The sequence below is a fragment of the Sinocyclocheilus rhinocerous genome, unplaced genomic scaffold (assembly GCF_001515625.1).
Source record: "Sinocyclocheilus rhinocerous isolate Xijiao unplaced genomic scaffold, SAMN03320098_v1.1 scaffold9, whole genome shotgun sequence".
In the NCBI taxonomy this organism is placed as follows: domain Eukaryota; kingdom Metazoa; phylum Chordata; class Actinopteri; order Cypriniformes; family Cyprinidae; genus Sinocyclocheilus; species Sinocyclocheilus rhinocerous.
Genome location: NW_015666550.1, coordinates 471,346 through 497,784, shown reverse-complemented (window position 1 = coordinate 497,784; position 26,439 = coordinate 471,346). Strand labels below are relative to the sequence as shown.

The window sequence follows — 26,439 nt, the reverse complement described above, 5'->3', positions numbered from 1 at the left end:
CACACTCGTATATATATACTGTATATATATATATATATATATACAAAAAAGACTGAAAAAGGAGAAGAAAAAAAGCATAATGGGAATTTGAAGCATAATGGGAATAATCGTCTCACAAAGCCAAGGTCAGATAGATCTTCCCTCACCTACTGGAGATTGAAGTCAAGGTAAAAGATAATGCATTTATTTAGTAATCAGCAAATAGCTTTTATCCAGTGGGGTTTGAGCAATGCTGTAGGTTCTGATAAGATCATTTGCTTTCAGGTGTTTTGCTGGCTACTGTACTCAGCATTGAGTGTAAATTGAATAGCATGACCTTTTGCAGCCGAATCAAATTGACTGCATTTCCACACACATTTGGTGGTTTCAATTACCGTACATTTTTTGATATTGGAGTCTGTAACCTCACTCGTTCCTCATGGATACTTGTCCGAGAGCAGGTGTTTGCGATAAAACGTACATGCATGCAGTCATGCAGTCTGTAAGCACTTTTTTGCCCTCTGTCTTCATACAGACACAACTGACCCTTGTGCAGTTAACACATGCTTTATTATAGAAAGAGTACTGTAGTTTTGTCTTTCTCCTTTGTTGTCGCTCCTCTGCGTGTTTGGTGCAGTGCCAGTGATGATGTGTCCTGCTGCTGAAATCAGGGTGACAAATGATGGGCCGCCCCGCCGGTGTGCTGCTCATAAGCCTGCCAGCAGCCGAAAGGTCAGAGGGGGATCTGGAGGGTAACAAAGCACTTTTAACGAGAGAAAAGGGTGACTTTACACGCTTAAATACCAACTTTATATGTCCATGTTTTCTTGTTTCCACATACATGGCAGTTCCTGCTGCATTGGACTCTTTTTCCTTTCATCCCCCTCTTCCTGCTTGCTTGTATTGTCTAGCACATCATAGCATGATCACCATCCTGAATATGTTTATTCTCACAAAAGTTTGCCTACCTCTGCAGATTTGCCACCTCAGACTTAAGCGAAGTTCTGTTTGCATGCACGTTTCAGAAAGGAATAATGAAGTGAGTTTTTCTTTTCTCCGCTGAATTAAAATATTTAGACTCCAGCTCTTTAGGAATCCGAGCACCCTAGTGTCAGCATTATTGGGTGAGTTTCTAAAATAAGCAGTGCGTCAATATGTCTGAGCACCGAAAACTAAGTTTATTCTAATTGCATTAGAAAGAGAGCTGTGGACCATCTGTTGCGCCACAGCTAAAAAACAGCATGCAAACTCCTCTTTCTCTCTTTATGTTCAGTGCATCCATTTAGATCATGTCAGTTTGTTGCTAGCCTTTTATTTTTCACTTTCGGCTCTTTCACTTTGTGCAAGAGAGCAATTATTTCTAGGTAGAAATAGTTTTTTGTTTTTGTTTTTTGTGGGCACTTGCAAGCACATATTAATTTATCAGTATTATATTTTAATTTCCCTCTTAACTATGTATTATTCTGGTTGTTTGCATACAAACTGACTTGTACTTGTTTGCTGATTAGTTTGATTACTGCCTATTCAAGCTTCTGGTCCAGACAGAGTCAGGGGGGTGGTAATGTTGGTGCGGGTTATGAAAAGTTAATCTTTGCCATACTCTGTCTCTCCGTGATCATTGCCTCTGGAGCAGGCATGCCTCGGTGCCCAGCTTGCAGGATCATTTGCGGGGGAAATGAGGTTTGAAATAGTTCTGGTGATTCCACTGGCAGAATCCTATTTTTGAGTATGACATATGACTGCTGTGCCATGTACGTATACTGTGACAAGATCTGGTTAGGCTTATTGAGGAAGGCTTACAGTGGAATGTTTTTGTTAATGTGAGAGAACAATATTATGTGTGACTTCTAATATTTATGATGTCTTTTATTGTCTTTATTGGAGTTCTGGATTTGTTCAAAATGTATTTGTTGACATGTATTCTCTCTCTTCCCACCCACAACACCAGGCACAGACTGCACAGTGCAGAATATACTAATGAGAGACAATATACTAATGAGAAGCCACCTAAAATGAGAAGTAAAGAGACCTATCATTCTGTTGTTCCATAAGTCCTATAAACATTCATGTTTTTTAAACTTTTTTCAAAACTATCAAATGAGGCTTTGGCTTTGTCCAACTAGCATGCAACCAACTTGCTTTTCAAGTTAAAATTTACAGTTTATCTTAATTGCAATTCTGCATCTTATTTACTATCTCTATTCAAATTCACGAGTTGAATTGAAATGTAAAAGGCATTCTTAATTAAATTCTGAATTGTGTACAAACTTTGCTTGCTTCACAGCTCGAAGAAGTAAAATTATAGTCAAATAATGAATGGAGCAAAACCATTTTAGAGCTGTGAACAATTAATCTTAATCTATTTTTTTTTCCTGTCAGATGAAAACAAACTCTGTTTTGGTTTCAGAGAGAACAAAAAGAGAAAGAAAAATACATCAATCTTCACTTTAACCTTTTCCCACTCATTCTAGGCCATTTAATGTCTTCTTTGCGATGGTGCAAGACTTCGGTTGTAAAATGCACTCTGAGTAATTGACTTTCTAGGTTTTATTACTGCAGAGTTTTCCCTCTCTGTCACGGTGAAGATGCAAGGCCACAGACACGATCAAAATACGAAACTCACATTTTGCTCTTTTTTATATTCATTCGTTACCTGTGGCCTAGATCCTCAAATGATATCGGACCGATTTTTTTCCAGCCGCAAAGATGGAGTAAAAGAAAAGGACCATGCTACCTGTTATCAGTGGCATAAGTTATATTTCAGGAATACAATGGCTTAGGCAGAACAGCTCACAGAAACCCTGGACAGTATCCCAGTGGACGAAGACGGGTTGCCTTCGTTCGAGGCCCTGGCAGATGGGGACGTGACCAATGCCAGTGATCAGAGCTGTCCTTCCACCCCAGACGGCTCGCCACGCACCCCAGAGCCAGATGAGCCTTCCCTGGTAAGAGACCCTCCCCGTCCGTGCGTCCCTTGTGCCTAATCCTATTTCACCATGAAGTATGGCCCTCTCATTCTGTTTCCTTCCCTCGCTCTTTCTCGGTCCCACTGTGTTTCACTTTGCTCCCTCTGTCTGGTCTTCACTAACACCAGATAAGGGGATGCTGCAGGCCTATCACCAAAAATTGGTACATACTCGCCAGACAGCAGCTCTGGCAATCTCTTATTGATGTCTGCGCACAAAACATAGCCACGGTGCTCTTGAAACAGCAAATCTAAATAGATCAGTGTTCCCGAGGTGTTAATTGCATTGTTCAGTACTGCAGAAAGGAACATGCACAACACTGTCAAGCTGAAGCAATGGGAAATATGCTGAAATAATTCGTTTTAATCAAGTAGACTATTTTAATTTGCATTTTCTTTAATAAACTAGCAGTAAACAGCAAACAAATTGAAATCCACCTTGCATTTATTTTATGAACATTAGCACTTTAATGTTCACACCGGGCTCCATAAATTCAGTAACATTCTGAGCATCACAGAAAAAGCATTGCACCTTATCTGCTTGACATGCTGCCACACTAATAGTCTGATATATCTGATTCATAGCCTGCCAAGGTCATGGGTTTGATTCCCAGAAAATGCATGAACTGATAAACTGTATACCGTGGATGCAATGTAAGTCACTTTGAATAAAGCATCTGCCAAATGCATAAATGCAATGTAAATGTAAGTGTTGTTTGGAGATCTTTGCATTTTGTTTTAAATTCATAGCTGTAATCCCTGTGATCTGTTTCTCTGCTCTGTTTGTAGCTGAAGAAGCTTCTCCTGGCACCTGCTAACTCCCAGCACAGCTATAATCAATACCCAGGTGGCAAGGCACAGAACCATGCAGCCAGCAACCAACGGATCAGACCAACACCTGCTGTTGCCAAGGTAGCTGCTCGCTGCAATTCTTGCATCAAAGTCCTGGTGTGTGAGCTCATCTGCTAGTTCCATGTAATTTTTCCTTTCTGATAAATTATACAAATAGTCTGCTCCCTCCAGGGAGCTAAAGCATGATTAAGTTGTGTGTGTGATGGAGGTGTTGTGGCTGTCTCATCTAAAGTTACGTTACCCTTGATGAAGTTCAGGACTTCTGAATGGCACCTTCTCATTTCCATGAAAAAAGAAAACGCTAAGATGTCTTGATAGAATTAGCATTGTTGGTCTCATTGTCACAAAAACAATGATTTATTGCCACAGGCCCAGTCATGTTGTAAACTAGAAGAAAAATGAGTAGTTATTTGAGGTGAACATCATGCATAATTCTCTCCCCTCCACACAAACATGCTCACGCACATGCGCAACTCTCTTTGATGAGTTAATTTTCCATAATGACTTTGACTCCTCTGTTTCTGGAGCTCTGCACATGGCAGGGTCCCAGAGGACACCGCCGTCTCCTCCTGCTGCCTTCGTGCAGATCTTCCTGGAGCTGTTCCAAGACCTTGTAATTAAGATGATGGGCAAAGCACACTCACGTTGCCTTTTGGGAGACTAAACCACCTCTGCGCTTACTCCCTGTTCTAATCTCCCTATGTTACCAGTGTCCCCTGTTACATCCCATGCTCATTCTGCCCCCTTTCTCTCTCTGATTTCTGTTCTTTAGACAGAAAACCCCTGGAACAGCAAACCACGAGGGGCCTGTCCCAACCGGTCTGTGAGACGCCCTTGCACTGAGCTGCTCAAGTACCTCACCTCTAGCGACGAGGCCTTCCAGACCAAAGCCAGGGAAGCCAAGAGCACCTGGACAGGTTGCGGCAAGGACAGGGGAGGGGCTTGCACGTCCTTCTGCTCATCTTCTTCCTCTCCATCGTCCTCGTCCACCTCCTCTTTCTCCTCCCTGTCGTCCTGCTCCTCTTCCACCGCCTCCAAAAAGAAGACGTCCTCTGCCTCCCCATCATCACAGCAGCAGCAGCAGCAGCTGGCAGTGCAGGCCCAGCGAGGTGAGAGCCAGGCAGCCGGCACGTGCAGTGTGGCTGGTGAGGGGGCGGGGAAGTGGCGGCGGTGTACTCAAGGGGAGCACTCCGCCCCCATTGCGCTGTCCCACGGAGGCGGCTGTGACCATGCCTGCTCCGGCGAAGAGGGGAGGCCGCCAGGCCTGCAGTCAGGTGTTGACCCAGGCAGCTTGGCCGCTGCCCGCTTTATTAGGTATATGCACTCTTACTCTCTCCCGCCTAGAGAGACGGGTCATGCAGGCAGCTGTGGTCATTGCCTTGAGGCGGGCGGCTTGGCTGAGGCTGGCTGTGCTAATAGGCACGTCACGGTGACCATTAGCAAAAGGAGGCAAGAGCTAGAGCACCCCATGCTCAGTCAGCTGCTCACCTCCAGGCCCAGACCCAGGCCGGCCCGTTACCGGGCTCACCTGCAGTTGCCCAGTGTCCCCCAGAATAAAAGGCGAGACCTACCTGACACCGCTTCTAGAGTCCAAGAGTGCCACGGAAACTTAGAGCAAGCTAGTCGTGAGCACCCTAGAAAGGCACCTAGCTTACATGAGCAGGCATTTAGTGTGGCTGACCAGAACGATCTTGAGTGTTCAGCAGAGCTTAAATTAGACCTAGAGAGCTGGTTAAGCATGCCAGAACAGGTGACAGGAGACAGCTTGCATGATCTGGTGGGCCAAGCTGGGGAGGATGTTTTTGATGATGTCATAGGCAGCCCCATGTCATTCTCACAGGGCCTGCCAAGCCCATTGTTCCCAGACTCTTTAGTTCCAGAGCACACGCCCTCCGACTCACAAAAACAGGCACTCCGCAGGCACCTTGATGACCAAGTCCCACCAATGTTAGGTAATCATTGCTGCATCCCTGCCCTTCCTCCTTTGCCTCTCCTCCTTTAACTGCTTCCCAGTTTGACCACACACTAACCACAGCGCTAACACAAACCTAACATTTACTTGGGAGCAAACACTGATGCAGTTTCAAGACGTAAACCTCTGAATTGGCACAAACCTTTGTCTGTAGATTAATTATAAATGAAAGACGGGGAACACCTGCAACACTTTGAACTATCACGTCGCCCAATTTCAAACTCAGATCTGTGCTGAAAAGCTTCTTTCTCAGGCTGCCATAATATAGCTGTCTAACTGAGAGATACTCCCTAGCTGCAGTTGTAGACGGTCGCAGCCTCAGGCAACTGCACACGCTTCCTTGACTCTTCTTTCTTCCTCTGCTTTGGTTTCAATTGCATGCAAAATATATTCTTGTTAGAGTTAATTTTAGTAGTATGAAACATTTGTTCCGTTCTTTTTCATGTCATAGTCTGTTTTACATTTTCTACTCATTCTTACTGTTGGAATGTGGTGGACCTTGTATGATGGGCTGGGAAACTGAACACATGCCATCACTTCATCCTGCCTCACAAAGTATGCAGTCAGATAAAGACAAATCTATGGGGTCAAGTTAGTCCAACTATTGGTTTTACCCAAAATTTCTGTCTGGCTGGAGAGTCATCTAGCCTTTCAGTGCAGGGTTGGATTTGCTGGGTTGGATCATTACTGTCACTGATTGAGTCTAAGATATTTAGTTGTAGATGTGGACCTGAAATATCTTGGGCACAGTGTGAACTAGTAAATTAATTACCCATGCTCCTTTGTGTTCTGCAGCCAAACCAACCATCTTGCCACTTCCTTTGACCCCAGAGTCTCCAAAGTAAGTGAGAGAGTTTTTACACAACTTTTGTAGAGCAGACAAAATCTGAACTAAAATAAAACAACAAAAAAACACCAATGATGAGGCATTTTGTTAATTTCATTTCCATTTGTAAGCTCACACAAACACTTTCAGCACTCCATCCCTGTTCTTGTTCTTATTTTTATTTTTTTGTGTGTGTGTTACAGTGACCACAAGGGATCTCCGTTTGAGAACAAAACCACTGAACGCACATTGACTGTGGAGATCTGTGGAACCCCAGGTAAACAAACACAGGGTTTATCTCGTAACCAAAAAAAAGAAAATGAAAATTGTACTTAAAACAGACAGATGAATGGCACAAAAGCTCCCCCTTTCCTCCGTTTGTCTGGTAGTTAATCTTGCAGGTTTTTTTGTTTTTTTTGTTTGTTTTTATCATTAACTAGTAAAGATAACATTTCTACAAGCCTACTTTGATAGTTTAATTAAAGCAAAAGGTTCAAGGTGAACTGATGGAACATGGTCACATTTACACAGTCCTTCATTGATGACTTTTTTCATTCTTTGGCTGATTTATTGGAAAGTTTCAATCTGCCCCTTTGAAGAGTTAATATTCTCTCTTTCTCATTTAGACTCTAATGCTTTTTGACTGGGCAACTGGCTGCTTCAATACATCAGAGATAAATAGTTGTGGCATTATTAATGTTTTAATTGGTTTTACCAAGCAACTTGGTTTTGCCGATATTATCTGGATCTTTCTTTCTGTCGCTCGGCTCGGCTAATGTCCGTCCCATGCACTGAACGCGCTCTCCTCCACATCACGAGTAGACACGCCCCTTATTGCTGATTGGCTACAAGTTTGTTTTGCGATTCGGCCCGAATCAGTTTTCTAAAGTGTTTTTGAAAAATCACTTACTCTGCCTTTAATGTCATATTTAGTCATATTTGCGTTGCTTTATTTTTGTAATATCGATTATTTTCTCATCCACTTTTGAGGAGAGGAGACACTGCCTCCCTTGCCTCCTCAGAGGAAATGCCCCTGATATATATATATATATATCGACGCCGGGGTCTCCCACGGGGTCGGGGGGCCGGTATCTCCGGATGCGTTCTGTGGAACTCCTCAGTGAGTGTGGGGTCCAGGATATCTCCAGCGTTGACCCAAGATCGCTCCTCCAGACCGAACCCCTCCCAATCGACCATATACTGGAGGGTACCGCCCCGGCGTCTGGAGTTTAGCAACTCGTGCACTCGATACGCCTCCTCGCCATCAACCAGGAAAGGCAGGGGGGTCTGCGGTCTGGCCCCCTCCTCCGTCTCTCCTCTCGGACCACCAGCGGGTTTCAGAAGTGATACATGGAATGTGGGAGAAATGCGGTAATTAGAGGGCAGTTCCAAACGAAATGATACTGGAGATATTTGTCTAGAAATTTTGAAGGGACCAACATACCTGGGACTGAGCTTTTTACATGGAAGTCGGAGGCGTAGATCTCTGGTTGAAAGCCAAACCCATTGGCCTGGGGTGTACTCGGGACTGGGACGTCGATGTCGGTTAGCTTGTTGTTCTTGACGCCTTACGGCATGAAGTAGGTGAGTATGTGCCCAGTCCCAGACCTCCTCGCTGTGTTGCAACCAATCTGTGATGGAAGGTAATTCGGTGGGTTCGCCAGACCACGGAAACAGTGGAGATTGAAAGTCCAGGATGCACTGGAAAGGGGTCAGACTGGTGGAGGGTTTCCTTAATGAGTTTTGGGCATATTCTGCCCATAGCAAAAGTAATTAAACTCACATGAAGTGTATTGCAGCTGGGGCTAAAACACAACTCTTCAGCAGTTCTCCCCTTTCTCACTTTCTTTCTCTCAGCATAAATCATGCAGGTAATTATTTCTGTATCCCCCATGCTGAGATTAATCATTCCAGGTCAATAAAAACAAAATGGCTGCCCTTTCCCTCTCACAATGTGTCTTGGTGAATGGGCCATTTGGTATTCACTTACTGCAAGGTAATGGCCCTCAGTGTACAGATTTGACTTAGCCTGAGGGTACAATGTAACTCTGTGTTTGGTGTTTTTGCTCAAATGTGGATTATGTCATAGCTGTTTAGTGAAGCTACACATTTTGAGGAATTGTATTACTTTTACTGGCTATTCGAGTTCTTGATTCCCTTTATTAAAGATGTGTGTTAGCGTCAAGATTTCAGAGTCATGTGATGTCACCTTTACAGCCTCTTATGCAAGGCTAAAGGGTTCATTTATCTCTGTATTTAATGCATGAGCTTGTGCCTACTAACCTGAGGCAAAATCCAGCACTGTTTAATGCAAAACCCAAGAAAGCTACACAATTTTTTGTTGCAGAGACCCTCTTTTCAGATTTGCAATTGAGTGCTGAGGGAAAGTGCTTTGTTGAAACTCTCTGATGAGCATTAGATTACATTCTCCTATAATGTGTCCGCTGTCCTATAGACTACCTTAAGCCCTTCATACTCATATGTCTTTACTGACGATCACACCAGATTAACTGATTACAAGTCACTGTAAAGCCAGATGGGACTCTGAAGTCATACAATAAATTTCCGCTGGGGTTTGTGCCATCATGACAGCAGTGCGAGAAGCCACTTTTACGGTGCTGTTGAATTAGAAAATGCCCAGGCGTTTCACTGCAGAGCAAAGCATCTTGACACCTGCGGAATAGCCAGCGCTATGAAAGTGCCAGATTTAATACCGTTCCCTAATCCCCATCTCTCTAATAGATTAACTTGAGCGGGGGTTCCTTTAATTATGGTATCATATAACACCCAGGTCAGTCTGTGTTACGCTCCTTGCATGGCATTTTAAGATTACCACGGGGATCAGTTCTGTAAGCTTGAAGTAATAATTCGTTCAGAGGTCCCTGCGTAATTCACACACTTCCAGAAACAGACGAGAGAACCCACCGGTATATGATTAGTGTTTGTATCTGTGCACATTCATCATGGCTGCCTTTAACTGAACAGTGCATATTTATGTAATGCTATGTAATGTAATTTGTGTAATGTAATTTAAAGGCGATAATGGTCCTTGGTTTATGACCCTGCGTACATTGTATGCCCAGATGGTGTTTGATTGGTGCAGCAGAAGTTCCTTTGGCAGTGCATGCTTTCTTTTCACAGCTCATTGCATTGGCATAATGATAAATTTAGTCATGGCCACTGTTGTTTTGTATGCCGAATCAGACTTGTGCTTTACATTTAGTGATTTACGTAGACAGATGAAGAAAGAATAAGAGATATTCAGTAAAAGGGACATTCCTTTAACTAGTGGGTATTTTGTTTGAAATATCAGTTTCAGGATGTGGTCGTAAAAGGATGTGGTCCTGAAAAATATTCCGAAAATGAATGTATAGACAGGTTACTGTCGTAATGTGTGTTTGGATCAGGAAAACAGAAATCAGAGAGATGATGAAATAGAAAGAGAGAGGGAGAAGTAGAGGAAAATAAAGAAGAACTACCTCCGGTTGTTAGTGCAAGTGCATTAGCCATGCCATAAAGCAGAACATCTCAAGACTTCCCATATAAATGCCATCTGTTGGCACATAAATCTGTCAAGACGGCTGGGGGTTCATGAGAAGAAAAGGTGGCAAAGATGAAGAGAATGATAACAGCTCCCGCATCTCTGTGCATTCATCGTAGTCCCAGGAGTATGGCATTGATGCATTTGTCGAAAGCACCTGTGTCATTTTAAGATCTGACTGTTTACTTTCTAATGAATTAGGATTGTTTACGGTCTGGAGGAAGTTTAATTGAGTAGCTCTGTCTGTATCACGGTGCAATCTGAGGTCACATTAATCTGTCAGGGTTGCAATAAAATGCGGATAAGGATTAGGTCTAAATGAAAGGGAATATTTTAATCAGGCTCAAGTGCTTGCTTGTTCAATCACTTAGAGACAGACCAAGCACTGTTAAGGAACGAGAAGGATCTTGTTTGGTAAATCTTTTGTCTCTTCTTCCCTCCAGGTCTGACACCACCTACCACGCCTCCTCACAAAGCCAGTCAAGAGAACCCTTTCAAAGTATCACTCAAAAACAAGCTGTCTTCATGCTCTCCCTCGGCCCTGACAAGCAAAAGGCCCAGGCTGAGCAATGGGGGCTCTTGCCCTCAGCCAAACAGTGGCTATATTCGGAAGGGCCCAGAGCAGACTGAGCTCTATGCCCAGTTGAGCAAGGCATCCTCCACAATGCACCTAGGGGGCTTGGAGGAGCGTCAGAGCAAGCGGCCCATGCCCCGCGTCTTTGGTGATCACGACTATTGCCAGTCTACAAGCACAAAACGAGACAGCACCACTACAGCTGCAGCAGTAACTGGGCCAATGGAGGGCCGGCATGTGGAATGTAAAGACTCGAACATGCCGGCCTCCTCTACTTCTACATCATCGTTGTCTTCCACCTCCCCTTCGTCTTCCTTTCTGGCCAGGCAGCTTCAGGGCCTTTCCCCCAAAGTTCAGGAGGCTTGTCCGGACATGGATGCTCACGGACAGGACCACGACTCCACTTCGGGCTCCAGAACGTCAATGGATGGCAACTCTGCTGACAGGAAACTACTTAGGGACCAGGAGATTCGGGAAGAGCTCAACAAGCACTTTGGAAAGCCTCAACAAGCCTTCTATAGCAGGATAGTGGGAGAGCAGAGGGGCATCCGGCCTCTAGAGGACAGTGACTCTGGGGTTGGGTACCTCAGTCTTCTCAATGATTACATACACCCGGGTCTGCCTGACTTTGAGAACTTGGAGGTAGGCCGGGAGCGCCTGCTCTACTTGGGGGAAGGTTCTCCACTCGAGCTGCTCCTCGAAGGGTCGCCCTCCAGCTCCCCTTCCAGCAGTTCATTCTCATGGAGCTCTGTCTCGCCTCCTTCCACTCAGCTCTCGCCACAGCACCTCCGCTGGCCACGCTCTATCTCCCGCTCCCGTTCCTCATCTCACCACAGACGCAGATCCCTCTCCAGGTCTCCATACTCCCGCTCCGAGTCTCCCGACAGCCGTTCTCCCTCTTGGTAAGTTCTGGTGTGAGCATTCTGCCTGTCTCAGAAACATGTTTACCTAGCGATCTTTTTGGAAACAAATCCACGTGTCTCAGCAGGAGGGCCTGTAAAGAAGGTAAACATCTTTCTGTGGCTGTCATTGCGATGAAGCGCAAGTCTGGGTCTCGCAGCATGGCCACTGAAGTTGTTACGGCGGATTTTGCACAACTAGAGAAAAATTACATACAATAGACAGTAAACGCTGGCTTTGAGAGACACAAGATAAAATGAGCTTGGAAGATAAACAGTGTCTTAGGTGGCAAATTGCTTATCTGCACACTTGCTGTTACACCAAATGAACCATTCCAAACCTGAGTTCAGACATTCACTCACCATTATAGCAATACTTTTTATAACTTGCAGAAACACCTTCAGAGGCATTTTGAAGTTTTATTTAGAAGTTTTTCATCTCTCATCATTCGCAAACAGCGCAGATGACAAATAGAGTCCAGCAGAGTCATTTCTTGTGCAGACAAGCGTGTGTCACTTGAGAAACTTGAGAGGCTTATGGAAGTCTCACATTGTTTCCTCAATGGACCTTCATCCCTTTAGCTTAAATTTTAGATTAATTTCTCTCCAGCACTCTTTGATGGGGCTCTGTTGTTTTTAGTAGCAACTGTTGTTTTGCTCGACAGCGTTGCCCGCTCCATCCCCGCGAGATGAAAGAAACGCCCAGTGAGTGAAGTCCTGGACAATTTAAAACGGGTCATCCAGATAGCATGTCAGAAAGACAATCTTTACAGTGCCTCCTTTAGAGATACATAGTGATTGTACTGATAAAGGAGACTAAAACTGTACCGAAATAAAGAAGATTTCTCCGATTTTAAACCCCCTTTTAATATCAAGTGACATTGTCATTGTTCATGTTTACAAACATCTAACGATACACCTATACGTCTGAATTTAGTCACATCAGCATTTTATATTTCATGTTTTACCCTCAATTTCACTTTTTTAGCTTATGCCTTTTATTTAAAGTTATACGTACATTTCAGTTCACTGTGATCCTTTAGAAGTAAAGACAATGTTCAGTGTTCAGTCTTGGTTTTACATTGTTCTAAGACTTTTGTTGTCTTTCTGCTTCTACCCAGGTCTCCTCACAATATGGACAATAGCACTTTTATTCCCAGGATTTATAGAAGCCCTCAGTCCCAGGCTCATTCTATTTTTGGTCGGAGACCCAGGCAAGTACTTGCGCATGGCAAATACTTATCCATTTGTCACTCTTTAATATACTGTGTATGTATCATGCGACACTTACACTAGAAAAATTCATATATGCTGATATTATAGACCCGTACATGAGACAGACTTAAATAAGTGCTGCAAGATAATGTACTGTGTCTGCAATACTTTCAGAGTCTGTCCTTATGCAAAGGAAGCAAGTCACTTGCTGACTCTGTCTAATTGATATGATGAGTTATGATGATACATCATTTCAAGGCCTTAACTTTTCAAACTTTTACAATAAAGCTTTCGTTGGCAAGAGCAGCTTGCATTAGGGACCCACTACCTCCTAGCTACACCTTTTCCCTGATGGTGCTTTAGTCCGCTCATTTTGTGCTTTTACACCATGTTGCCTCTGTTGCAAATGACTGTAGAAAAAAAGTTGCACTTTTTGGACGTAAAGTTCAAACTAAGCAAAAAGTAATGGCATGTGAAGTTGTGCTGACAGACACAGCTGCCAAATTTCTGCCGTATTCCCTTAAGAGTCCCGCCATTGGGAGCTGTAACCTTTTGCGATGTAATGAGACATCTTATTAATGTGTTTGTTTGTCTTCCACTCTTTTGGAGACACTATTACTGGAGACTTTTTTCTCAGAAAAGTATTTGAGAAGCAGGAGACTTAAACAAGTATCTTGGAGAAACAATTCAGATACTAAAGATAATCTCTTTTTTATTTCTTAAAGTTCTGTGTTTAGACAGAAGTTGATATGATTTTTTATTTTTTTTTAACTGCAGGTATGACAGCTATGAGGAATACCAGCATGTGCATCTGAAGCGGGAAGAGTACCGACGCGACTATGAGAAACGGGAATGTGAGAGGGCCGAGCAGAGGGAGAGACAACGGCAAAAAGCAATAGTAAGTGCACTCGCCTAAGTACTTTATTTAGTTATTGGATGATTTTTCAATTATGGACACATTTATAACCCTGGGGTTGTTTTTTAGTAAAACTTACATGTTTAAACTACAAATAGAGCCGCTGGTTTGTTATAGAAAGGGCATATACAACTTAATTGGTAACTTTTTCTCTGCTTTCATAATTTACTTTTGATACTTTTCAAATGCCTTTTACGTTTAGATTTTATGACCCCGACTTTCCATCTAAAAAATGTTTGGTAACACTTTAGATTAGGGAACACATATTCAAGATAAGAGTTTTCCCTCGATAAACTCATAATTTGCTGCTTATTGTTAGTAAGTAAGGTAGTTGTTGTAGTAGTTTTGTTTAGGTATGGGGCAGAGTTAAGGGATCTATATGGTCTTGCAGAATACTTGTACTTTATAAGTACTAACCAACAGCTAATATGTTATTAATATGCATGCTAATAAGAAACTAATTAATAGTGAATAGTGCCCCCTAGTCTAAAGTGGTACCAAATATTCATTTAAAAATATTGATTGATTTTTTTAGATTAAAACATAATAATCTGAACAGCAGTTAAAAGAAATAACTAATAAAATAACTAGTAACTGTGCATTTCCAAGCTGTAATTTTGTCAAATTATCCGAAAAATATTCTGCTATTTCCATCCCAGTATGAGATTAATCAGAAATGGAAATGACACTGGGTTGAAAATGTTTCAGAACAAAATTACAGATTTATTATATATTTTTTTCAAATGTCTGTCCACTGTATGGATATTATTAGTAGACAATTAAAGCAAACTAGTGAGAGTGCGTTTTAAAGCTGTTGATTTTCTAATAGTCCACAGGGCCAAACATGCCCATAGTTAAAGAAGACCCATTTATGCTTGGAGGTGTTTTTTAGTCGAGGTCTCTCTCCTGCTGGCAGGAATCGTACATTAGCACAGGCGTTATCCTTCTCTCAGGCTTTCTCTGCCTCCATCACTGTGTTTGCCTACAGAAAGCTCGAAGCACACAGCCATCCCAGCGCTCTCTCTCTCTTGCTCAGAAAGTGAACTCATACAAAGACGGTGCTCTGAATCATTCAGGCTACACGCGTTTCCTCTTTATCTCCCAGTTGTGTATTTTTAACATCTCGGTGGCGTTTCTGAACGGTGCCGGATTCTATTAATCACACCGTGGGCTACATGCATTCGACCAGACAAGGGGAAAGTTGAAATAAGATCCCCCCTCAAATCAAAGGTATGTTAATGCTTGGGCTCAAAATTAGCAGTTTAATTTCGAACACTTACATATTTGAAATGCAGTTCTCTGAGATGAAATATCAGTTTTGTTCTCTTTCGCTGTGCCTGACCAGACTGTGAAATGAGACGGCTTTCCAACTCAGTTCACTGATAAATGCACACGTCCAATAATGCGTACGCCCTGGCGTACGTTTTTTTCCCCCCCTTTTTTTCTCTTTTCTCCACGTTCTGCGGCAGCGAGACAATTACCAGCAGCAGCGGCTGAGCTGTCAGAAGAGGTTTTGGGGGGGCAAAGGATGTGAGAGCTTCATATGAAGCGCTAGTCTCAGGGTGTCATCTTTAAAACCTCACCGCATTTATCAGCTGTCAGCAACAAAACCACCAATTCAGCAAACACTTTTGTCTCCTATTGTACATGATGGAAGCTCGAGGGGAGCTTCAGAGGAAATGCAAAAAAGAAACAGCCCTCCCAGGTGTTCTGGCTAATTTGTAGGTTTTTGTTTTTGTTGTTGCTGTTGCTGTTGTGACATGGTGACATCATGTACACGGGTGAATTATGACTCTGTTGAGGGCCAATAGATTTGTATCATAATTTTATGTATGACTTACAAGAGACCTCTGGTTATTGTTGAGGATCATAAGTATATTTTGTCACACATAATGGCAGGTACATGAGCATATGAATAAATAACGGCACGTAATAAGGCCTGAGGCTTGTGCTTTGTCTCAAGATTAGCAAACTGAATTAAATACCTCCATTTTTATGTATCCAGCCTGGTGGGGTCTTCACGTTTTCTCAATTTATGTGTTCTCGCTTGTGCTTCATTGAAAAATGGAACAAAGTTATATTAGCCTGTGGCTAAAATTGATGATAAACGCACACCTGAGGCTGCACATCAGTTGATTTATATATGCTTGGCAATGATGCTGTTTGGTTGAAAAAGCAAAAACAAAAATATCAAGATATATATTGAATTTATGTCAAGACTGAAAAATATTGAGATTATTATTTTTTTTTAGCTGTATCACACAGCTCTAGTTGTAAACAGAGTAGACGATAAAAGATTGATGAAAGTTATCAACTTGCAAGTATAAGAAATTCTGCACATACTGTATAAGAGATTTGGACTCCGTTTCTCAATCCAAAACACGTCTGCAGCATTTATAAAGCTCAAAACCACTTTTTTTTGTTGATTAAAATGTGCTAAAAAATCAACAGAGACCAAAGTTATATTGTGTCATAGCTCTATAATATGAGCCCCTCATCCTGTTTGCATAATCCCATGGATAGTCCACGTTTTACACATTAAGAGAGAGACCGACTCTTTCAGTTTAGTTTGTTCTTATCTGAGGCTGCACATCAGTTGATTTCTGTTTTAATGCGATGTGTTGCTTGGCACGCCCTACATTTAGGCGTTTGATCTATATTATTTGGAAAAAAATAACTATTAAAAAATAACTAATTATTATTATTATTATAAATAAATGTTTGTACATAACACTGCTGTAGCTCAGTGACAATGTTAGGATTGTCCTATAATTCATCCATGCTGCCGACGTAAAATAAGCAACATCCTGAAAATCAAAATTATTGTAACACACTTTTTATTTCCTAAATTTCAGTTACATATTATAGTTCTGCCCAACTTTGTCGTGCACTACAGCAGATGCATCTGTCTTAAACATAAAAATGTTTAGAAAAAAAAATTGAGTTGGTACTCAATTCAGAAATCTGATTCAATGTTTTATCATCGCTCAGAAATGTTGACAGCATTTTTCATAAATTAATATACTTTAGTATGTAATAATGTTTAATCTGATCAAATATATGATTTAGATAGAAATGATTAGATATTTTAAATAATTTAATAAAATAAAAATAATTAGATTTCATTTTGTTCACTTACATGACCTATATAATAAAAATAATGGAAAACATTATCAACAATCCCATGGATAGTCGCCGATTTACACATTAAGAGAGAGACCGACTCTTTCAGTTTAGTTTGTTCTTATCCACTCACACACATACACACACACACACACACACACACAAAACAGAGTGAAAAAGATAAAGGAGAGTCCTCCAGCCATTTCCTCCAGACTGTTCTTGGCTTTCCCACAGTGGTGGATGTTAATTACAGTCATGGGGTGAGGTTGAGAGAAGTCAAGGAGAGGGGGAAGAGGGAAAAAAGAAAGCAGAAGCACTATGTTAGACTAATCTCTTCTCTCTCGTTCCCTTTATGACCAGGAGGAGAGGCGAGTGGTGTATGTGGGACGTCTTCGCACCAACAGCACACGCACTGAGCTCAAACGCCGCTTTGAAGTCTTCGGTGAGATTGAGGAGTGCACAGTCAACTTGAGACATGACGGGTAAGACCGTGGGCCTGCCTCTGTGTGTTTTTCTGGATTGTGTGTGTGTCGAGTGGTTAAAGGGAGTCAATATTGTCCTTCAGCATAAAAGGAATCGTTTAAATCTAGTTAATGATGTACTTGCGGCCATTGGATGGTGATTAGTAAAGCAGACTTCACTGCTTCTCATTGCACATGCAAGTTTGTGTTTGAATACAAATAGAATTATGCTATAACAGAAAGCGAGAAGTCACATATTTAGGGCTACATTTAATATCAGTTTGTGCCATTGCAAACCCTTTCTTGGCGTAAAAAAAAAAAAAAACTACTGCCAGGATTTACTAAAGACGCACACGGAAGCATTCGTGATAAAAAGGCATGGATGCAGCTTTTTTTGCGGCTGACCTTATTGCATATGGTTTTGTCGGAGTTTCCCTTTTAGATGCAACATTTTTGTATTTTTGGTAATTTGGTACAGTTTGCATTAGTCAATTTACTGGTAATTACACTATTATTTAATGCTCCAAAAATAATTTTTGAACCCATATTGCTAGTTAGTAGATTACATCATGAGCTCTATAGATTGCGTTGGTCATTATGGAAATTAACTGACTGTGTCTGTGTTCTTTAACCCTCTGGTGCTGTTCGGTCATTTTTTACAGAAAAAAAAAAAAATCATGGACATGATTAGAAAGGATTAAATGGTCAAAATTGACCACTTTGGAAATGAATGGGAAGTGAATTTCATCTAGTGGAAACGTTTGGTACTGCGCCCAAACAAAATTTGACTGAAAGCTCATTTTTTGAGATATCAAACTTAAATTTGGAACAAAACTTGATTAGATTCATGGCTTTGATTTTCATACAGTTTTAGAGTCAAAAATAAGTAACGAACCCGCACATTATCAATACTTGCTAATTCTTAAACTTTATTAAATGCAACGTTTCGGTCCACTGACCTTCATCAGGCAAATGTGGACCGAAACGTTGCGTTTAATAAAGTTTAAGAATTAGCAAGTATTGATAGTGTGCGGGTTCGTTACTTATTTTTGATTCAACTTTTTGTTTGATTTTGTTCCCATGCACCCATCGTTTCAGGTGTGCTGAGTTTACATTGATTGAGTATACAGTTTTAGAGTAAAAAAATATTTTGCAAAATATATATTTCATGTAAAATTTATATATTTTTTAATAATAATAAACTTAAACTTCTATAACTTTTTTTTTAAGTTTCACTTTTTTTCACTTCAGCAATAATCTGCCATCAAGTGTATTCTTTAAAAAGAGACCAAACTCTAAAGAATTCAAGATTTACAACAGTTTAAGTTGGAAATTTCATTTTCAGGTCTATGCTCAGAAAGTGGTAAACAGGTAATAAAAGGATCATAACTATTCTATAAATATAACTCAATACCATGAAATCCCCTAAATATACAAAATGTAATATATATATATATATATATATATATATATATTATCAAACTAAAATATAGTACATTCATTTCATTGGGGGGAAAAAAAAAATCTGCCATTTCTGACCACCACGTTAGAAGCTTCAGAGGGTTAATTTGCACATTGTCAGTAGATCAGTAGATCACCCGGAAAACTTTCCACTCCCATCTGTGCTTTTATGGGACTGCAATATCACACTAATTCGTCCTGTTTAGTAAATATGGCCCTTACTAATTCCAATTTTGCATTTATATATTTTGAATGGCAGCTGAAAGAAGCACACATAGTTCCTGTACTCTCTTCGACTGACACTACATTTTCTATTTGTCAACCCAGGGATAACTTTGGCTTCATCACCTACCGCTACACTTGTGATGCGCTCGCTGCCCTTGAGAATGGACACACCTTGCGCAGGTCGAATGAGCCTCACTTTGAGCTCTGCCTTGGTGGACAAAGGCAGTACAGTAAATCGAATTACACAGACTTAGGTAAGTACACAGGCTGGCTGCATTTCAACACAACTGTCTAGAGACACAACAGATAAAAAAACAATACCTTAATACAGAATGAAAAACTGCTAGGAAAGCAGATCGAGTTTTGAGGCATTGTGGGAATTCTCTATATAGTATTTCTGCTTTATTCATGTACAATCTTTGGTGCTCTGGATGGTTTATGTGAGATGTGAAAACAGTAAGGATGGGTAGGAGAGCAAGGTCACGTTCCATCAGCCTCCTCTTCCAAAACAGGCTTCCTTCTGCCCGCTGCTGGGATGTTGAACAGCAGCAAGACCTCACCATGACACTGAAGATTGAGCAGCCTGCAGAAAGAGATAGACAAAAAACAGAAATAAGAGGAAGAGCTCTGTCAGCAAGTGACTAATTCATAGGCAACTTTTTCTCCATCCGCCCCAGTCCAGTCTCTATTCTCTCCTATTCTAAGCCATGCCGGTTGACCAGCAGTTTTGGATAAATCCAGCAGCTGGACCAGAATTGGAATACATGCAAATTTATTGTGCACTATTTTTTTGTATTGTGTCTTTTCCTGTGCCGACTTCACAGTTGTTATTGTTAAATAGAACGAAAATTATTTTTGTCAATTGAAATAAGGCTGAAATAAAATAAAATATAAATATTAGACTGTTTTGGTTAATTGCCACGCTGAAATAAAATAAAATATAAGTATTAGACTGTTTTGGTAAATTGCCAAGCTGAAATAAAATAAAATATAAGTATTAGACTGTTTTGGTTAATTGCCAAGCTGAAATAAAATAAAATATAAGTATTAGATGAAAAACTTAAACTTAAAAAAAAAAAAAATATGTAGCCTTGGCAACTAACTGAAATGAAATAAGTTTAAGATGAGGTACTAAAATTACCAAAACTAAAACTGAAATAAAAATAAAGCTAAATAGAAATCTTAAAATTAAATTAAATTAAATTAAAATAGATAAACAAAAGAATGTAACAAAATTACAAAAATGTAAGTATTTTCCTGTGTTGTCTCCAGTGTTGTTATTGTTAAATAGAACTAAAACTATTTTTTGTTAACTGAAATAAAATAAAATATAAATATTAGACTGTTTTGGTTAATTGCAAAGCTGAAATAAAATAAAATATAAGTATTAGATGAAAAACTTAAACTTAAAAAAAAAATATATATATATGTAGCCTCTAACTGAAATAAAATACGTTTAAGATGAGGTACTAAAATTACCAAAACTAAAACTGAAATAAAAATAAAGCTAAATAGAAATTTTAAAATAAAATAAAATGTAATAAAATTTAATTAAAATCTAATAGATCAACAAAAGAATGTAACAAAATTACAAAAATGTAAGTATTTTCCTGTGTTGTCTCCAGTGTCGTTATTGTTAAATAGAACTAAAACTATTTTCGTTAATAAAATAAAATATAAATATTAGAGTGTGTTGGTTAATTGCAAAGCTGAAATAAAATAAAATAAGATCAAATATAAATATTAGATTTTAAAAAATTATTTTAAAAAAAGAGTAATTTTAAGATGAAGTACTAAAATTACCAAAACTAAAACAGAAATAAAAAATAAAGCTAAATAGAAAAGAAAACAAATCTAATAAAAACAACAGAAGCACATCATAAAATTACTAAAATTAAAATGAAAACCGACAATGAAAAAGTTAATTCAAAATATTAATAATTATCATAATAGTACAAAATAATACTAAAACAACAGATGTATTTATTCCTTTAACACTGATCCCATCACCCTCTTCCCCAAAGGCTTTTAGACGCCAATGATTTCATTTTATATGCACCAAGCCCTCTGTCCAGGATTACCAAGGTAAAAATCTAGATCTGATTGATGGATCTGTGAGTGACAAATTCTTCTGTAAAATGTTATGGGGCTTTTTTCTACCCATGATACCTGTGATAGGGTTGTGGCAGTAATAGGCATCATCTCCACCCAAAGGGGAAAAGTGTCTTTTGGGGGAAGGGATGAGATAGGAGGCAAAGGAATTGAATCCTGAGGGCAGCGCCTTTACATGTTAGGGAAGGGAAGATGCAGCAACATGCAACGTGAGATTATTACTTCCTGTTATAACAGGAAAAATGGGATGCTGGGGAATGGCATGCACTTCAATGTTTAGTCAATGCTCCACTTCTGCGAAATGTGAGGTCAGGGACGTGTAATACTCAGGACGTTGGGATGATCCATCTCAGTGGCGTTGATGGTGCTGCAGGTCAATGGAAAGGGACAAGAGCACTTCTGCTCAAATAATGAGGACATTAGCGTTCATTTCAAAAGCACAGGGTAAGGCCAAAGGTTTTTTTATGTCCAATTGTGGACATAATACGCTCTCCAAAGGTGAGCGCGGAAGCTTTGGTTAAGGGCCATATAGCAGAGTCATTGTATTTGGGAATCTATCCCAGCTTCAGGGCAGATAAATGGCTTGACCTTCATTTTCTTGAGGCCTTTCGCTATACGCTGGGTTTTACAGTGAGTGTAGGCTGAAACACAGCAATAGGTTCAGATGAAGAGGGAATGGCGGGAAAAAGAGGCAAGTGACTAGAATAATGCCACGTCACAGCGGCCTCAGAACCTTCTTCTCAATCTTCTGCTTTTCTCTTCCTCTTTCCTCCTTGTTTTCCGAGACACCGTCCATTAGTTCTAAGTAGAGCGCAGGGGCATTTTTCATCTTTCAAGGTGCACGGCAAGACACCCTTTCCCCTTAGCCGTAGTATTAGATCACGACTGGCATCTCTTGCATGGCACGGTCATTCCCATTTCTCACACGCTCTGACTGCGCCGCTGTGCATGTGGGGCACCATTTGTGAAGCTGTCTGCCACTAGAGATAAGTCAGCCGTATTTGTTATCCTGGATGCGAATCAAACTGTATGTTTAATGATCATTGGGTTCTCATGTTCGGGAAGTTGCTCCTGAGTGTTTAATTATTAAACTAGGTGGTTCAAGACAGTGGAGAGGTATATTACAGCAGAGGTTGAAACAGAGGGCAAGGAGACTGATTTGTTGGGTTTTAAATGATGACCTCTGCATTTTAGAGTAAAATATATAATGTTGTATAATACTGACACAGTGACAAAATCTTTTAAAAGTTTTAGTTTCAAACACATATGCCAAGTTTTTTGTTTTTTTTAAAGAGATGTGCTCATGTTGGTTTCATATTGAACAACATTTATACCTAAAAGGTTTACATTTTAAAATGTTCTTTACAGCTTGAATTCATGTATTTCATCAAAATAAAACCAAAATTATTTTTACAAATATAATAAATTGTTTATAAATATCATGTTTTTTTTTTATTATTTACAATATCTTGACAGCTTTATCACCCTGACATTTTTGACTCAAAATATCAAAATGAATTTTAATCCAGCATTTTAAAAAACCTGCTCATCATACAGTAGAAGATGTGTATTTAAGTCATTGTATGTATGAGTTGCAGTTTAATGCATTTTAAAACCTAATAATAAGTATTTTTGGTATTTATCAAACAACGTCCAAGCTCTATGGAAGCCCATTTCTGCCACATATATAAAACATGCTTTGGTAAATCATAATTATGACATAAAACAATTATAAGATACTACGTCAACATAATGCAATAAAAAGAATTGAAAGTAAATTATGAGATAAAAAGTAAAGATTCTGGCATAAAAAGTCTAAATTATGAGACAAGAATACAAATATTACATAAAAGTCTAAATTTACAAAAAGAAAATTGAAATAATCGAAACTGACAAAATGTCATAATTATGAGATAAATTGAGATTATGACATACTAAATCATAATTATGCATTGTGCATCATAATAAATGCATTTAATTCTGACATAAAGAGTTTACATTATGAGATAATAATGCATAATTGACATAAGTCAAAATTGACAAGTAAATTATGAGATAAGAATTATGAGAAGGCTAAAATGACAACAAAATTGTAATTTTGAGTTAAGTCAAGATTGACGCACTAAATCATAATAATGAGATAAGATGAGTCAAAATTATGAGATAAAAAGTCGTAATTATGACAGAAAGTTGAAATTTACATTAATACAATAATGAGATAAAAAGTTAACATTCTGACATAAAATCGAGATTATGAGATAATGCATAATCGTGACGTGACGTCATAATTCTGACTTGTTTTATCTCATAATTAAATTACCAAAGCAAGTTTTGTCATGCATGTGGCAGGAACAGGCTTCCATACAAAGCAGCTCTTGCAAAACGAGTAACACACAGTAAAGTGACGTTGGTATTTATCAAACAACGTCCAAGCTCTATGGAAGCCCATTTCTGCCACATATATAAAACATGCTTTGGTAAATCATAATTATGACATACAACAATTATGAGATACTACGTCAACATAATGCAATAAAAAGAACTGAAAGTAAATTATGAGATAAAAAGTAAAGATTCTGGCATAAAAAATCTAAATTATGAGACAAGAATACAAATATTACTTAAAATTCTAAATTTACAAAAAGAAAATTGAAATAATCTAAACTGACAAAATGTCAAAATTATGAGATAAATTGAGATTATGACATACTAAATCATAATTATGCATTGTGCATCATAATAAATGCATTTAATTCTGACATAAAGAGTTTACATTATGAGATAATAATGCATAATTGACATAAGTCAAAATTGACAAGTAAATTATGAGATAAGAATTATGAGAAGGCTAAAATGACAACAAAATTGTAATTTTGAGTTAAGTCAAGATTGACGCACTAAATCATAATAATGAGATAAGATGAGTCAAAATTATGAGATAAAAAGTCGTAATTATGACAGAAAGTTGAAATTTACATTAATACAATAATGAGATAAAAAGTTAACATTCTGACATAAAATCGAGATTATGAGATAATGCATAATCGTGACGTGACGTCATAATTCTGACTTGTTTTATCTCATAATTAAATTACCAAAGCAAGTTTTGTCATGCATGTGGCAGGAACAAGCTTCCATACAAAGCAGCTCTTGCAAAACGAGTAACACACAGTAAAGTGACGTGACATGTAACTCGAACCCGCAACCTTTGGGTTACAAGTCCGACTCTCTAACCATTAGACCATGACTACCCCACAATAGCACCTTTTAAAATGAGGCCAGCGTCCCTGATTTCCACAGATGTTCAAATGTGCCACTTTCTTCCTCCAGATTCCCATTCTGACGACTTTGATCCAGCCTCCACTAAAAGCAAGTACGACTCCATGGATTTTGACAGCTTGTTGCGAGAGGCCCAGTATAGCCTGAGAAGGTAATGAGCTGCACCGCTGCACCGGCTGGCTGCAAAGAGAGGGATTCGCAATACCTCACTGTTGTTTCTGTTCTTTTGAATACAAGACTACAAGACGTTTTACACTTTATCTAAGTGGAAAGAGTATATGTGGATGAAAAAAGCTCTACGTATATGAAGGGATATATATGTATATCTGCAAGCAAAGTTTACATGAACCTAGCTGCTGCAACGCTGGGGAGAGACTTTACCTGTGGGAATAGCCAGTGAAGTAGCGGACACTACTTTAGTGGACTACACAGATCCGTGTGCCGCGTGAGGCTCTGGAAGAGACACGAATCTTCGTCAGAGTTCGCTCCACACGCCGCATCACCCTCGGCACTTTTGAGAGGCGAAAAGCGCAGCTCGTTCAGTCTGTTTTTATTGTTTGGAGTTTATTTTTGTGGGCTTTCTCTGTTCCTTTTTTAATCTGGTGTTTGGATGTGGTGTTACACTGTTGAGAAGGGTTTGGTTTGGGGAAAATCTCTCGGAAGGTGACGTTGTCTACATTTATCGCCTATTTACAAAACGAATATTTTAATTTGATGTGCATATCAGCGTTCTTTGTTTGTTACAGCTATGCACTGTAAAATGCAGCCTTTTTAAGATGAACTTTTCTTAATCGAGAATGTTGATCTGTAGTCATTACGATGATGTGTAACATACATGGTGTTTAGATGACGTGATTTGATTGTAAAAATACGTATGGAGATTTATCGCTCTTTTTTTGGGGTAGTATGCAACAATTTTTGTCTCTGTTTTTCTTCTGGTTTTCTTTTTTTCATTTCAAAACTCCATGTGAGGTTTCATCTGATTTTGAAGTTAATAACTCAGTGTTTTCCGTACATACATGCAGTGTGTAAGTTATCGTTTATGTTCACTATTGTGTAAAAAAAAAAAAAAAGATAAGCCCCAAGATATTTTTTTATCCTTTATGTCTTGAAGGAATCAAGAGGTTTTATTTAATTTCTCTGTGCACACGAATCATTGTTATTGTTCCTGTTTGATAATACACTTTCACAAAGAGATAATTACTCTTTTAACACAGAATTACTCGTGCTTATTTATGTATCTATCTCAGTATTCTAATCTAAATATTTATGGCAGCCATCTCACGTGATGCGCCTTACAAATTTTGCTATTTATATTATTTGTTATTCAACAATCACTGGAAAAGATGTAAATTTAAAAGTTCTAAGAAATATCGTTTTTATATATGCCTTCAGAGATAGAACAAAAAACATATTGTATAGGCTCATGATGAATTTTGCTGCTCCGAACTTGTTTTTCTAGCTCTAAAAAACTTCCGTCTCCCTTTTTCATCTCTTTTTTTATTACATGAAGCAATAAAATAATTTTGCAGGTATTTTGTTGTACCACAGAAAATCTGTCTTTGCTCCACACTGTTGATTATGTGAATGCCAAACTAAAGTTTACAATTTTCTTTCCAGATTTTTTTTAAAGATTTAAAAAAAAAAAGATGTATTTGATGTAAAAAATTATATATATGATGATGCTAATCTTGTCATTACTCACAATAACTCAAAAATGATGAAAAGTAATAATGGAATATGAAAATGTGAATTAAAAAATGCTAATAATAATAAAGCAATAAATTATTTTTCAAAGCTGTATTTTAGCTCATGTTGTTGTATGGTTTTAGACATGACATATTACCCAGACTCTGTTTATTCCAGTGCCTAAGACCAGTGTTGGGGGTAACGCATTACAAGTAACGCGAGTTACGTAATCAGATTACTTTTTTTCAAGTAACTAGTAAAGTAACGCTTCAAGTTACTTTTTCAAATAAGTAACGCCAGTTACTTTTTTTTCCCCATTTATTGATTGAAAGCTCTCCTGTGCCCATGTT

General features: G+C 39.1%; 1 protein-coding gene across 1 annotated transcript; it reads left to right on the top strand.

The window, feature by feature from the left end:
- The first annotated feature begins 627 nt into the window (after window positions 1-627).
- Window positions 628-25,473, top strand: LOC107732693 (peroxisome proliferator-activated receptor gamma coactivator 1-alpha-like). The gene is made up of 12 exons (XM_016544105.1): window positions 628-711; window positions 2,760-2,924; window positions 3,734-3,856; window positions 4,569-4,905; window positions 6,564-6,609; window positions 6,798-6,871; window positions 10,579-11,611; window positions 12,730-12,822; window positions 13,601-13,721; window positions 17,223-17,344; window positions 19,112-19,263; window positions 24,452-25,473. The coding sequence occupies exons 1-12, from the start codon at window positions 628-630 to the stop codon at window positions 24,553-24,555; spliced, it is 2,454 nt and encodes an 817-aa protein (XP_016399591.1). The 3' UTR covers window positions 24,556-25,473.
- Window positions 25,474-26,439: the final 966 nt, after the last annotated feature.